Source organism: Muntiacus reevesi, chromosome 10 (genome assembly GCF_963930625.1).
Source record: "Muntiacus reevesi chromosome 10, mMunRee1.1, whole genome shotgun sequence".
Classification (NCBI taxonomy): Eukaryota; Metazoa; Chordata; class Mammalia; order Artiodactyla; family Cervidae; genus Muntiacus; species Muntiacus reevesi.
Genome location: NC_089258.1, coordinates 65,610,888 through 65,625,251, shown reverse-complemented (window position 1 = coordinate 65,625,251; position 14,364 = coordinate 65,610,888). Strand labels below are relative to the sequence as shown.

The 14,364-nt window shown below is 47.7% G+C and overlaps 1 protein-coding gene across 1 annotated transcript in view; it reads left to right on the top strand.

Moving 5' to 3' along the window:
* PRAG1 (PEAK1 related, kinase-activating pseudokinase 1) overlaps window positions 1–2,993 on the top strand; it is a 45,048-nt gene extending 42,055 nt beyond the window's left edge. The window contains exon 6 of the mRNA XM_065947416.1: window positions 1,429–2,993. Coding sequence (XP_065803488.1) covers window positions 1,429–2,583 — 1,155 coding nt within the window. The 3' untranslated portion in view covers window positions 2,584–2,993. The remainder of the gene's footprint in view (window positions 1–1,428) is intronic.
* The last annotated feature ends 11,371 nt before the right edge of the window (window positions 2,994–14,364 follow it).

Sequence of the window (14,364 nt, the reverse complement as noted above, 5' to 3'; positions counted from 1 at the left end):
CAGACCATCTACAGTCTCTTTCCGTGTAATTAATTAGAGGGGATCAGGCCTGATGGGGGGCCATTGTGTGTGACTCAAGACTCTCAGTTGTGCAGCCACCAGATGGATTCCTGTTGCTCAGGATCCTTAGGTGGCTGATGCTGTCATTAGTACAAAAAGATGTAGAAGAGGAAGGAAAGACACAGCATAGGGATTCCCCAGAGAGCTTGAGATCCTCCGCTTGTTTATTTCATCTTCGGTTCAGAGGGTACCTTTGGGCCCTTGGGCTTCCCTATTCCTTGGAGAGCTTTCTGTTTTCTTTCAGCTGCTATGACTCACCCTTGGAGGAGTGACTTGCACTTAGCAGCTCCACTAAAATCAGCCCCATGGGTTGTGCCAGTTGGTAGGCGTGGCATATTAACCTGGATCTAGAAACCAGGGCAGCCTTAGAGAATTTGACCAAGTCCTAGAGGTGTAGGGGCCTGCATCTCTGCCCCTGAGATTCCCCAAGAAGGGAACATCCTAGCGATCAAATATATCTGCTGTCAGGTAGTTGCCAAGTCAGGTGCGGTGGCTGGGGAGTGAGGCTGATTGCCTGAGGAAGCTCTTATCTGGCTTCCTGAGAATTTGTCCAGTCCACGTTGTGGACAGAGAGATGTCTTCCTATCAAGGGAACTCATTCTGGCTGGGTTGTATGATCATTTTAGGTTTAACTTTTTAAGAAATTGACAATCTGTATTCCAAAGGGGTGGTACCATTTTACATCCCACCAGCACATCTGAGACATCCCATTTCTGCACATCCTCAGATGCTTGGTATTATCATTTTATTACAGCCATTCTGGTGGGCATCACCTGGGCTCTCATTGCATTTTTCACTTGCCTTTCTCTTATGACTCACGATACTGAATATCTTTTCATGTGCTTGTGGCCCTTTGCATAGTTCTTGGGTGAGATGCCTGTGAATATCTTTTGCTGACTTTTTGATTGGATAATTTATCTTACGACAGCTTTGCAAGAATTCTGGGTACATTCTGAATGGATATGTGTTTTGCAAATATTTCCTCCCACTCTAATACTTGTCTCCCCAATTTTCTTAATACTTTTTGAACCACACAAGTTTTAAGAGTTGATAAGGTCAAGTTTGTCCGCCGTTTTCTTTTCTGGACCATGGTCCTGGTGTGGTCACTGAGAAATCTTGGCTTAGCCTAAGGCCTCAAAGATTCTGCCCTGTGTTTTCTTCAAAAGTGTGCATTGTTTTGGCTCTCACACCTAAGCCTCTCCATTGTGACCTAGGTCTCTGTGACCCATTTTGAGTTAAATGGTGTGTGCGCAGTGGGCGGTAGGGGTGTAAGTTCACTATTTGCATGCGGATGTCTAAATGTCCCAGCACTGTTTACTGAACAGAATGATGGCTCTGCCTTTTGACCTCACTTCCGCTTTCCCCCAGATCTGCAAGACCCCCGAGCCCAAGGCAGCCTCCTACTGCAGCCCTTCAGTGCCGGTGCACTTCAACATCCAGCAGGACTGTGGCCACTTTGTCGCCTCCGTGCCCTCCAGCATGCTCACCTCTTCCGACGCACACAAGGACCCTCTGTCTGCCCTGCCCTCACATCCCCCCGCCCAGGAGCAGGACTGCGTGGTGGTCATCACCCGGGAGGTACCCCACCAGACCGCCTCGGACTTCGTGCGGGACTTGGCCGCCAGCCACCAGTCTGAGCCCGAGGTGTACGAGCGGCGCGTGTGCTTCCTGCTGCTGCAGCTCTGCAACGGGCTGGAGCACCTGAAGGAGCACGGGGTCATCCACCGGGACCTGTGCCTGGAGAACCTGCTGCTCGTGCACTGCGCCCCCCAGGCTCCCCCCGAGCCCGCCCCCGCGGCCTCCGTCCCGCCCACCGCCACATCCCCCGCCCCTGCGGCTACCGCCTCCTCGGCCGCCCTCCCTCCCGGCGCCACCCCCACCCCTCCAGCCGCCCCCGCCTTTCAGGGAGGGTCCGGTGAGAAACACTTGCCCCGGCTTATCATCAGCAACTTCCTGAAGGCCAAGCAGAAGCCAGGCGGCACCGCCAACCTGCAGCAGAAGAAGAGCCAGGCACGCCTGGCCCCCGAGATCGTGTCTGCCTCCCAGTACCGCAAGTTCGACGAATTCCAGACGGGCATCCTCATCTACGAGCTGCTCCACCAGCCCAACCCGTTCGAGGTGCGGGCGCAGCTCCGGGAGCAGGACTACCGGCAGGAGGACCTGCCGCCGCTGCCCGCGCTGTCCCTCTACTCGCCCGGCCTGCAGCGGCTCGCGCACCTGCTGCTGGAGGCCGACCCCATCAAGCGCATCCGCATCGGCGAGGCCAAGCGCGTGCTGCAGTGCCTGCTGTGGGGGCCCCGGCGCGAGCTGGTGGAGCCGCCCGGCGCCTCGGAGGAGGCGCTGTGCGCCACGCTCCACAACTGGATCGACATGAAGCGAGCCCTGATGATGATGAAGTTCGCCGAGAAGGCGGTGGACCGCCGACGCGGGGTGGAGCTGGAGGACTGGCTCTGCTGCCAGTATCTGGCGTCGGCCGAGCCCGCAGCCCTCTTACAGTCACTGAAGCTCCTGCAGCTTCTGTGAGGCAGCTCCCGGCCCCCTCCTCTGGGCCGGACCCCCACCCAACCCCCTTCCCTGTGCCCTGCCTTGCCTTGAAAACATCCGTGTCTCTTGGGAAATGGTACAAATGACTGTCATACTTGGATGTAATATATATATGTATATAAGATATAAATATGAAAGACTGTGGATGTCATTGCCCAACGTGGTCCAGCCTCCTTTTCTCCTGTAGTCTTGCAGTTTCCTCTGCAGTTTTGTACATTTCTAGCTTCTTGCAAGGTCGTGAGGACAGTGCCGCCCGCAGAATGAAGCCTGGACTCTGGTCTCACTACCCCATTAGGGGGTCTCTTTACCTTCTTGTCAAGCGGCTATTTAAAAAAAAAAAAAACCCTCCATTTTTAATTAAAATTGCTGGTTGAGTCGTGAGCAAAGCTCTTTTATCCCCAAGTGCGTTAATACCTTTGGTGGGTAAAATCGTTTTAAGCCCTTGAAACAGTGGCTTCAAGACCACTTGAACTGTCCCTGTTCTTCTGCTTCTCGTCAGAAGGAGCATCAGGCCACAAGAGCCCAGGCATGTGAGGACCAGTTCATCTTCCCTGCTGCTCTCTCCACCTCACAGCCTCTTAGGAAGAAGCCAGACACAGCTGGTGTGATCCCAGAGTTTCAGAATTTAATCCCACTGCTCGAAATCCATTTCCAGTTTGCTAAAGCTGGTTATCATTTGTATCAGAAGCCTGGCTGAAAGCGGAAGCCACCCCAGATGGTTCAAATGACGAGAACTTAGCAGGGGACCACTTAAAGGGTTGCAGGCAGGATTAAGAGAAAAACAACGGATGGTGAGACAAAAAGCAAGGGCTGGAATGGGGAGGGTTCACTCAATCTGTTTCCCACCTGTCATCCCCAGGCCAAGACCAGTGAGACGCCAGGGAGCAAGAGGGCCTGGGTGGTAGAGCCAGCAGGACTGACTGCCCTGGGCAGGGTTGGGAAGAAAGGGTGGAGCGTCTGGTGGGAAACAGCCCACTGTTACTGCTGTCCTAGATAAGGGCAGTACAAGAAGAGAACTCAGTGTTTCTTCTTTCAGACCACTCGCCCACCTGCTGTTCAAAACTCCTTTGGGTTTCCATTTTTTAAAACTCATTCAGTTAACACATTTATTGGCACCTACTACAGTCAGCATTTGGTACCATGCCTTTAAAAAGTGCTTCAAAGAACTCAGAAGCACCAGATCTTTCTTCCTCAAAACTAGACACAGAAAAAAAATCAATAAACACTCTTTTGAAGGGAAATAGCCCAAGAGCCTTGTATTGCTACCTAAAAGGGTAATCTTTCAAGTTGTGAATGAATTTCTCAAACCTTGTAAATAACAATGGAGAAGTTTAAAATAAATTCAAAGGTCTTAATGGATGTCCTAGGAATCTAGGAAAGTGGCCAGCAACCAGGATGGCAAAATCTCCCAGGTCCCCTTCTGCTTATTTTTTTAATAATTTTATTGGTTTATTATTGGCTGTGCTGGGTTTTCATTGCCATGAGGGCATTTCTCTAATTGCAGTGAGTAGGGGCTACTCTCAAGTTGCAGTGTGTGCCCTTCTCATTGCAATAACTTCTCTTGTTGCAAAGCTTGGGCTCTAAGACCCATGGCCTCAGTAGCTGCAGTATCCGGGCTCTAGAGCACAGGCTCAGTAGTTGTGATGCATGAGCTTAGTTGCTCCGTGGCATGTGGGACCCTCCCGGACCAGGGATCAGACCCCTGCTTCTTTCATTGGCCGGAGGATTCTTCACCACTGAACCACCGGGCAAGTGCTCCTTCTGTGTATTAATTTCACTCTTTTCGCAGCCATTCCAGCCTGGGACTACAGGTAAACACACCCACACTTCCAAGCATCTAAGGTGAAGCCTGGGGCTTCAAGGCACATATGTCATTTCAGTGGTTGTTTGAGCATTGAGTGTCAGTCAGTCGGTTCAGTTGCTCAGTCATGTCCGACTCTTTGTGACCCCATGAATTGCAGCACGCCAGGCCTCTCTGTCCATCACCAATTCCCAGAGTTTACTCAAACTCATGCCCATCGAGTCGGTGATGCCATCCATCCATCTCATCCTCTGTCGCCCGCTTCTCCTCCTGCCCCCAATCCCTCCCAGCATCAGGGTCTTTTTCCAGTGAGTCAACTCTTCGCACGAGGTGGCCAAAGTACTGGAGTTTCAGCTTCAGCATCAGTCCTTCCAATGAACACCCAGGACTGATCTCCTTTAGGATGAACTGGTTGGATCTCCTTGCACCACCCAGATAATCACAATGGTGTGATCACTGACCTAGAGCCAGACATCCTGGAATGTGAAGTCAGGTGGGCCTTAGGGAGCATTGAGGGTAGAACTGGCTAAAACCAGCTTCCAGCTATGTTTGTACAGAGAAAGAGTTTTGAACATGGAAATCATAATTCTCCGTAGGACCCATCTGTTTCAGAGGGTATTATTTTGTCAGTTGTTTCTTCCTGGGAATTTTCCAGGCAAACCCTCCACCCTCAGTTTGCTGTCTTTTGCTTTCTTCTTCTTTCTCACATCAAATAAATAAACAATGGAGAGGGAGGAAGCAAATATTCTGCCAGGGGGCATGCAGCGCTAGTTGGAAATAACTGTCACAAGAGGCACATTTTAAACCCCTGAATTAATTGCACCTTTTTTATATGCCTCCCACTTAAGGGAGAAAAAAAACACTGAGATGGTAGAAAAGATTTTCAGAACTAAAATGAACCCCAAAATAAAGGTGGAAAGAGAAGGAACTATAGCAGTAAATTCTAATTAAGAAGAATGGTAGTGATCAAACGTAAGACTTATTTCTGAGCTTAGGTTCACCAACCTAAGAAAAGTAGAGAACAGCTCGGTGTTCTCTGCTACTGCTAAGTCACTTCAGTCGTGTCCGACTCTGTGCGACTCCATCCCTGGGATTCTCCAGGGAAGAACACTGGAGTGGGTTGCCATTTCCTTCTCCAATGCATGAAAGTGAAAATGAAGTCGCTCAGTCATGTCTGACTCTTCAAGACCCCATGGACTGCAGCCTACCAGGCTCCTCCGTCCATGGGATTTTCCAGGCAAGAGTACTGGAGTGGGGTGCCATTGTCTTCTCCGTGGATGTTCTCTACTTCAGGGTAATTCTTTGGGTAATCTCAGGAGACAGTTCATTGGCAGGAACAAACCTTTTGCTGGTGCTTGGTTTTGAAGGGATCTTGTCAAGAATTTCCTTGTTTAAAGGCATTAAATAATGTTCCCAACAGCACACACACACAAATTAAAAAGACATTTTTTTTTTTAGATAGGGTGATTCCTTATATCCACCATTGGTGAAATCCACAGGTGAACATTCAGGCCTAATTTCATTGAGATGATTCTGCAGAGCACTTGCCACTCACTCAGCTCCGTGAATCAGCCTTTTCCATGAATGACAAGTCACGTGGCTACAAATATTACGCTTGGCAAACAAATTCAGGCACAGAGAATTCCAAATACAGCTTTTTTTTCATCACTCACATATACCTGGGATGTATGACTTTACTTCACAGAAACCTCAAGCACCGAATAAATTTAAATCCAGAAACAAAGAGTTTCTTCCACAGGGGACCGAGGTTCAGAAAAAGGCAGCCACCTTTGTATGATGACAGTCTTGGAACACCTGGCTATCTAATAGTTCTGTTATCTGTGAGTTCATCTCCTCTCCTTTCTTCTTGGCTTTAGACCCAACTACTGGTATTTAAACTCTAGGTTCTTTTCCCTCCAACTCGGCCAAGTCGCCCACATATCCTTTCCACATTATACTTTGGGTTGTTAACGGGCCTTTCCCTTTCCCATGCCCAGATGTAGGATCGTTTTCTTCTCCTAAATTCTTTTCTGCAGGTGTTACAAGGCAGGCGTCTAAATTACTGTATCCTTGCCGGAAGCAAGATAAGCACTTCAGGGAGGATTTATTTATGGTAGCACATGGCTCAGCTCTAAAAAAGACAGGGCTCTGGGCAGCTGTAGTTACCACTCTGTGTGAGGCATCCTGGTTTCCAAAGGCTTGGGGCTGGAGAAAGCCCTCTCGTGAGATACATGTGTGCGCAGAACAATGACGAAGATTTTGAAGAGGGAAGACACACGTTTCTAATGACTTGTCTGAAATGTGTTCTTTTAATATACCACCAGTCAAGGCGGCAGCCCTTTCCCACTCTGATGAGTGTCTAGAAGTCTTTGAAGATCTAAGAGTAAGCTTATTAAGTCCCATTAAAATAGTAGATTTATAATGTAAAATCTGCTTGGCATGTTTAATAGAGGGTGAGGTAAATGGAATTGATTTATTAGAAACCAAAATTTAAACCAATTGCTGTCATTGCTAAAAATAAAAGGCAAGAATAAAACATCTGGGGCAAGTTTTACAGGATGAAAATCTTGACAAATTACTCTTTCCTCCTCTTTTCCAATGCTAATTAACTCAGTTAAGGACACTCCAGGAGACCTACTCCAGGTCAGAGATGCCTTTGGAGGACCTATTCCCTGGAAAGGAGGTCATCTTCGAGTACAACTTCCAGATTAATCCAAACATAGTATCATTGACTGAGGGGAATCTGGGGTCATGGTCAGTTTGGAAACTTACTCAATCTTGGGTACTCAATCTTCTTTTCTGGACTCAGGGAAGCTAAGTCAAGTTTACTTGGGATCTTTCTGCATGCCAGCAAGGCAGCTCTGTATTGAACTATCCCAGTGGGATTTGAACATGTACACTTTTCACATATCCTGAAGGCGGGATTCAAGTCTTTCCAGACCCTTTACCAGAAATGATTACAGCTATTTCCTACAAAAATGCTGTCCTGAACATGGGATGTGATTAGACTCCCAAAATGTTTATGTACAATATTAGGACCTAAAGGTTATCCTTCAGGCTCCCGCCTTAGGGCCTTATCAGGGATAATCAGGCATGGAGACAGGTTAGGGGAGCTGGGCATGGGAACTGAACTCTTCCAAGGGTGGAAGAGAAGGCAGGAAATGAGAAGGCAAGATTCAGAGACAAACCATCTGTCTTCCCACTTGACTGGATCCAGCCCCAAGGTCTTCCCACAACCCCCCAAAAGATATTCTTGTGTCATAGTCCAATCAGGCTGCTAACAAAATACCATAAACTGAGTGGGTTGTAACAACAGAAATTTGTTTCTCACAGTTACAGAAGCTGCTGAGTCCAAGATCGTGGTGCTGGCAGTTTCATTTCTGATGAGAGCACACTCCCTAGTTCACAGATGGCCATATTTTCATTGTATCCTCACATGACAGAAAGGGCAAGGGAGCTCTCTGGGGTCTCTTTTATAAAAAACAGACCACCAATCCTGTTCATGAGGGCCCCAACCTCATGACCGTAGCTCCCCCCATACGCCCCACCACCTAATATTACCATCACACTGGGGATTGAGTTTCAGTGTATGGGTTTGGGGGAGGGGGTAGTGGGAGGTACAGAAACATTCAGTCTACGGCATCACTTGTCAGACCTTTCCTGGGATCATACAGTCACTACTATGTTCGCAAAGAGCTCCAGCTATGAAGAAGCTATAGAACTTCAGGTTGTATAGATTTCAACTTCCGAGTTTATAGAAAAAGACGCTTTATGTATGACCTTTCTTTATTGACTATTCCCATCACTAGTATGATTTTTCAGCTTTCCTAAGGAGCTTCCCTGGTGGCTCAGATGGTAAAGAATCCACCTGCAAAGCAGGAGACCTGGGTTCGATTCCTGGGTCGGGAAGATCCCCTGGAGGAGGACATGGCAACCCACTCCAACATTCTTGCCTGGAGAATCCCCATGGACAGAGGAGCCTGGTGGGCTACAGTCCATGGGGTCACAAAGAATCCAACACGACTGGGTGACTAAGCACGAAGGAGTAGCTGAGACTGCCTTCTCCCCTAACCCTCAGTCTTACTGGTTTTATTTATTTGGAGAATGTAATACACAACATGGCACTAAAAGCCCAAACTATTCAAAAAGATATGCTCAGAGAAGTATCACCCCCCCATCCCCTGTCACCATCTCTCCATCCTTTCTAACCTCCTCCCACCCATCTGTTGCAGTCTCCAAACCCGATGATTTCTTCTTTATCCTTCCTGTGTACCATGAACACAGATGTGCAGAGGCAAATATATTTCTTTTGTCTCATGCATAAGTTAGTAGAGTAGCGATATAAGAGTACTTTGCTTTTCTCTCTTCGCAGTGTGTTTACAGAAGCTTTCTTTGTTTTATGAAAATTTTTGAAGTTTTACTATTCATGATATTTACAGACACATATTCAACAGATGTTTATATCATCACACTGTAGATAATACTTGTGTTCCCAGACTGATAGAAACTTCTTAGGGTCTTTCAAGGATTCCCAGTCCTCGGCTTCATTGTTGTTGTTGTTTAGTCGCCAAGTCCTGTCTGACTCTTTTGTGACCTTATGGATGGTAGCTCACCAGGCTCCTCTGTCCATGGGATTTCCCAGGCAAGAATACTAGAATGGTTTGCCATTTCCTTCTCCAGGGGATCTTCCAACCCAGGGATCGAACTTGCATCTCCTGCTTGGCAAGCAGATTCTTTACCCTTGAGCCACCGGGAAAGCCTCCAGAAGCTTTCTTAAAGTGGGGAGACAACTTGATCTCCCACTCGATTCAGAGTATTGACAGGGTTTCATCACCTTCTACCCAGGTATTTAAAAGCATCATTTGCACAGCTAGAAGAGTGTACATCCCCCAAAGTTTTAATGACCTCTTAGGACTATAGCTCCTCAGTTCAACCGATTTCATTTCTATGGTGAGATATGAACTGCTTTCAGTCCCAGATAGAAATCCTGAGGTTTGCCCCAAACCGCCTGCAGTCAACATTGGCAGCAGACCCCTAAGTTTAACGATGAGTTTTATCCTTCGCCCTCACTCTGTGGAGTGGTACTGCTGGTTCTTGCACTTAGAACCCAACACTTCTTTGATAAGCTCTGCCTTGATCCCTTGCCTGACTATAGCCAGGTCTCAGAGGAGAATGCTCCCGGGATGATCTTCCAGAAAGAGTGTTCAAGGAGGGAAAAGATGGTGCTGCTCTGAGGCTTGGCCTTTCCGTGGCTTTTCCCTAACAGTAGACAGTGCCATGTAAGCAACAAGAACTCCACTCATGGAAACTCTTTGTAAAACTTAAAGTTAACACTTCAAAAAAAGGAGCCTGATACTATTGGTCTTGACTGAATTCAGCATGAGTTGTGTGCTGTTTCAAGTACCTGATTGAACACGGACAGAAGGAAGGGTTTTCCTGGCTGTTCCGTCCAGTCAAACAGCTCCATGTAGAGACAGAAATAGGGGAGAGAAGCTGGCGGTGGGGAGCTGTGTTTCTAGCGCAGAAGGCACACAAGGGCACAGAGCAGAGAGCACCTTCTCAACCAGTGCCAACCATACCCTGGCAGCTGGAGCTGGCAGCCTCCCCTCAGCTATGAATCACATGTTTGTTTGCAGCCCCCATCCTGCAGAAGGCCCCGAGCCAGCTGCTGGGTCCTGCCTGATCCTGGATCGCTGGGCAGCGCCCCCTCTGTTTCAACTCTGAAAAGGCAACAGACCATCAGAGAAAGCATTGGAATGAAGAAAACCAAGGGCATTGTGATGTGGGGTTGCTGCCCCTTGGGTAGGATAAGCATTGCTGAGCAAATCCAGCTCACAAGTGCTCCCACAAAGGGGCTTTCTCTAGGAGCTCCACTCTGGGAGCAGTTTGCTGGAGAGTAGGGATTATCACCTCCCAGGGGACACGCCCTGGAAGGTCTGGAATTTCTCTTCTGTAGCACCTCCAACACTACCATGAAGGGAAAGAAAGGCTGAAGAAAAGAGACGCTTAATACCCCTGGAGTGATGCTGTGACGAGCAGACCACAGCCCTGGGAACGCTAGCGCGGGGCTCTGCTTGCTATCAGCGTGTCTGTAAGTGGACACCATGAGGCTTAGTGAACAGAAACCGCGCAAGAAATCCAGGGTCTTTGTCCAGCTTTCACTCACACACCTCTGTGGTCTGAGCACTGAGAAAGGAATGCCTTCATCCAGGCAAACTTTCATTCGTGGACTCCCTGGGTTGTATAAACAGAAGTCTCTGGTTTGCTGTCTAATGAAAATATTGGAAAAGTATGAGTGACATAAAAATAGTCTCTTTGTTTACCTGATTTCACTCTTCCAAAAGACTTCAAGTCCGGGTGTTTGAAATATCATTTTACTTTGGTGCAACACTCATCTGATATATGTAGGAATTAAGACAGGAAATCTACATATTAAAAGCAAATCAAGGTCTGTAACAGATCTCTAGTCTTTCCCATTCTATTGTTTTCCTGTATTTCTTTGCACTGATCACTGAGGAAGGCTTTCTTATCTCTCCTTGCTATTCTTTGGAACTCTGCATTCCATCTGGCCCCATCACTTCATGACAAATAGATGGGGAAACAATGGAAACAGTGAAAGACTTTATTTTGGGGGGCTTCAAAATCACCACAGATGGTGACTTCAGCCATGAAATTAAAAGACGCTTGCTCCTTGGAAGAAAAGCTATGACAACATAGACAGCATATTAAAAAGCAGAGACATTACTTTGCCAACAAAGGTCCATCTAGTCAAAGCTTTGGTTTTTCCAGTGGTCATGTATGGATGTGAGAGTTGGACTATAAAGAAAACTGAGCACTGAAGAACTGATGTTTTTGAACTGTAGTGTTGGCGAAGACTCTTGGGAGTCTCTTGGACTGCAAGGAGATCCAACTAGTCCATCCTAAAGGAGATCAGTCCTGAATATTCAATGGAAGGACTGATGCTGAAGCTGAAACTTCAGTACTTTGGCCACCTGATGTGAAGAACTGACTCATTTAAAAAGACCCTGATGCTGGGGATGACTGAAGGCGGGGGGAGGAGAAGGGGATGACAGAGGATGAGACAGTTGGATGACATCACTGACTCAATGGACATGAGTTTGAGTCATCTCCAGGAGTTGGTGATGGACAGGGAAGCCTGGTGTACTGCAGTCCGTGGGGTCGCAAAGTGTCAGACATGACTGAGCAACTGAACTGAACTCAGCTGAAGGTCTGGAAAGGTGAATTGATAAGGTGAAAGGTAAAGCAGGACTGGGATCTAGACTGCACAACTTCCATCTCCACCAAGCATCATTGTGTGGTCATAAATTTCCTGGGGACCCATCAGCACCCTGGTTGTCCTTCAACATTCAGGTCAAGCCTTTATCCCACCCCTGAAAGCTAGCTTCCATCTCACCTCTGCCCTTGCTCCATTTGGAGGTCACCCTTGACCCCATATTCTTGACTCATTCTTGGCTCCCTCTTGGAGAGGCGGGTCCTATTTTTCTCTCACTATAACAAGAATGATGATGGAGTGTATTCATTGTCGCTAAGTAGACCCTGTGCCCCCTCAGGACCCTGATCATGTCTGAAATGACCCCAGTTCCTTATATTGTACACAGTCAATGCTTAACCAATGTGTTCATGGCATTGAGGACGATGCATGGTTTACAGTGGATGATTGGGACCACTGCTTATGAAAAAGGATGCCCCACTCATCATCCAAGTCCATACAGCTGGCAAAGCACCTTCACAAGCCTTGTCGCATGCCAGCGCTCACCGATGGTTCAGGATCTCCAAGGTCACAGCGCACAGAAAGCGTAGAGAGACTAGGTGGCCGCCGGGGAGTCCTTATGCCGGTGAGTGACAGCACCCAGGCTGGAGTCACGTCTTCTGTGGTCAGACCCAGCCTTCTCTCACCCAAGTTCCTGAAAAAGAGCACACCCCAATTCACACAGGGACCCCCAAGGCCTCTGTCTTTTACACCTAAGGGTCTTTCTGTTTTTCCACTTCAACAGTGCCTACCGGGAGCTCCACCACTAATATCCAAAGTTGAATTCAAAGGAACCTTTTACAGTTTCTCAGGCACGTCACGCCAACACTATCTGTCCCTCTAAAATGTGTGGGAATGTGGTGGGCTGTAACAGATGCACGCGAGTTTGGTTAGCACCGGTTTCCATTGAATTACCTTAGGTGCACTCCCAGAATGACAGCGCCCCAGAGGAAGAGCGTCTGTCTCCTCAGCCCTCTGCTCAGCCCGGACTGCTTGCCAAGCTATAACCCCTCCTCTGCCCTGAGGCCAGGGCAGGGACAGGGAGAGGGGGTCAGTGGGGAACTTATCTGGTGGGGCAGATAATCGCATTGAAACCACTGTGACTCCACAGTCCCCTCCTGAGCTGTGTTCCTCCCTCGGGCTTGTCACCCTGGCACCCAGCCCCAGGCAGGACAACTGGTCAGAGAGAGCAGGGTGGTTTCTCAGCCAGACGGCTCCAAACACCAAATTCTATCTCCTGCCCCGAACCCAAGCTCCGTGGGCAGAAAGGAAGCCCGAGTTTTCATACTGCTCAAGCTGCTTATTGTTCACCCTGCACTGGGAAATTTTAAGGCTGAGTCTGAATGTCACTGAGATGCCAGCTCGATGGCACGGAAGGTGTCTAACGTGGCTGTCCCAATGTGCCCGGCACGGAACCTCTGAAATGGGACTCAGCCTAGCGGGCTCAGGGCTGCAAGGCCGGACACATGGCATCTTAGCAGGACTCCAGGCAGTGCATACACCGAGTTCCTTGCAATAAAGAATTTCATGGGACTTGCGTGTGGGGTGCATTGTTCTTCAATGCTTAGGGAAAATGTAGGATGAAATTTAATGAGAATCATCTGAATTCATAAGGGTACATAAGTTTGCAAATCATTTAATTGTTTGTGGTAGTTCTATTTTTAGTTCTTAAAAGAACTTCCATACTGTTCTCCAGAGTGGCTGAACAAATTTATGGATTCCAAGGGAAGGAAGTAGGATGGACTAGGACATTGGACTGGCATATATATACTACTATGTATAAAACAAATAGCTAATGAGAACCTACTGTATTGCACAGGGAAATCTACTCAATGCTCTTGGTGACCTAAATGGTAAGGAAATCCAAGGAAGAGGGGATATATGTATACATATAGCTGACTCACTTTGCTATATAGTAGGAACACTACATTGTAAAACAATTATGATGTGCATGCATGTGTGCTAAATCACTTCAGTTGTGTCCGACTCTGCGACCATATGGACTGTAGCTTGCCAGGCTCTTCTGTCTGTGAGATTCTCCAGGCAAAAATACTGGAATGGGTTGCCATTTCCTTCTCCAGGGGATCTTCCTGGCCCAGGGATCGAACCCACATCTCCTGCATTGCAGGGAGGTTCTTTACCACTAGAGTCACTTGGGAATCCCCATAGAACAGCTATACTCCAATTAAAAAAAAAAAAAAGTTTATCAGTGATTTTTTTTTTTAAGGAATACTCTTGAACAAAAGTTTCCATGATGTAGTGTTCTGTTTGGGTTTCCCCAAAGTTGGACCAAGTTTAAGACACACTCTATTTCTTGGCAATGGCCCAAGTATGCCTTCCTTTTGAGTTGCTTCTCAGTGTGATGTTCTTAGAACAGGAATTCAGTTTTCCAAAACAATTTCTCAGTCTTTCTGGGAAAAAGACTCCATAAACTTCATGAACCTAGCCCGCTCACAAACCTCTCCTGGCATCCCTGACAGCTAAGCTCAGTGGAGTTCGGATCTCTGCCTGGGTTTCTGTTCATTTCTGGTCAGAAAGGTCTGTGAGTTCAATTCTCAGCAGATTATTTCATCAGTCTTAATAAGGGCATGTCAGGGCTCTGGCAGGAAGAATCTGGTTTCAGAAGCAACTTTCCTTTGAAAGTGCCAGGGTAATTGCTTCTACCCAAACCCATTGAGGATCGCATTGC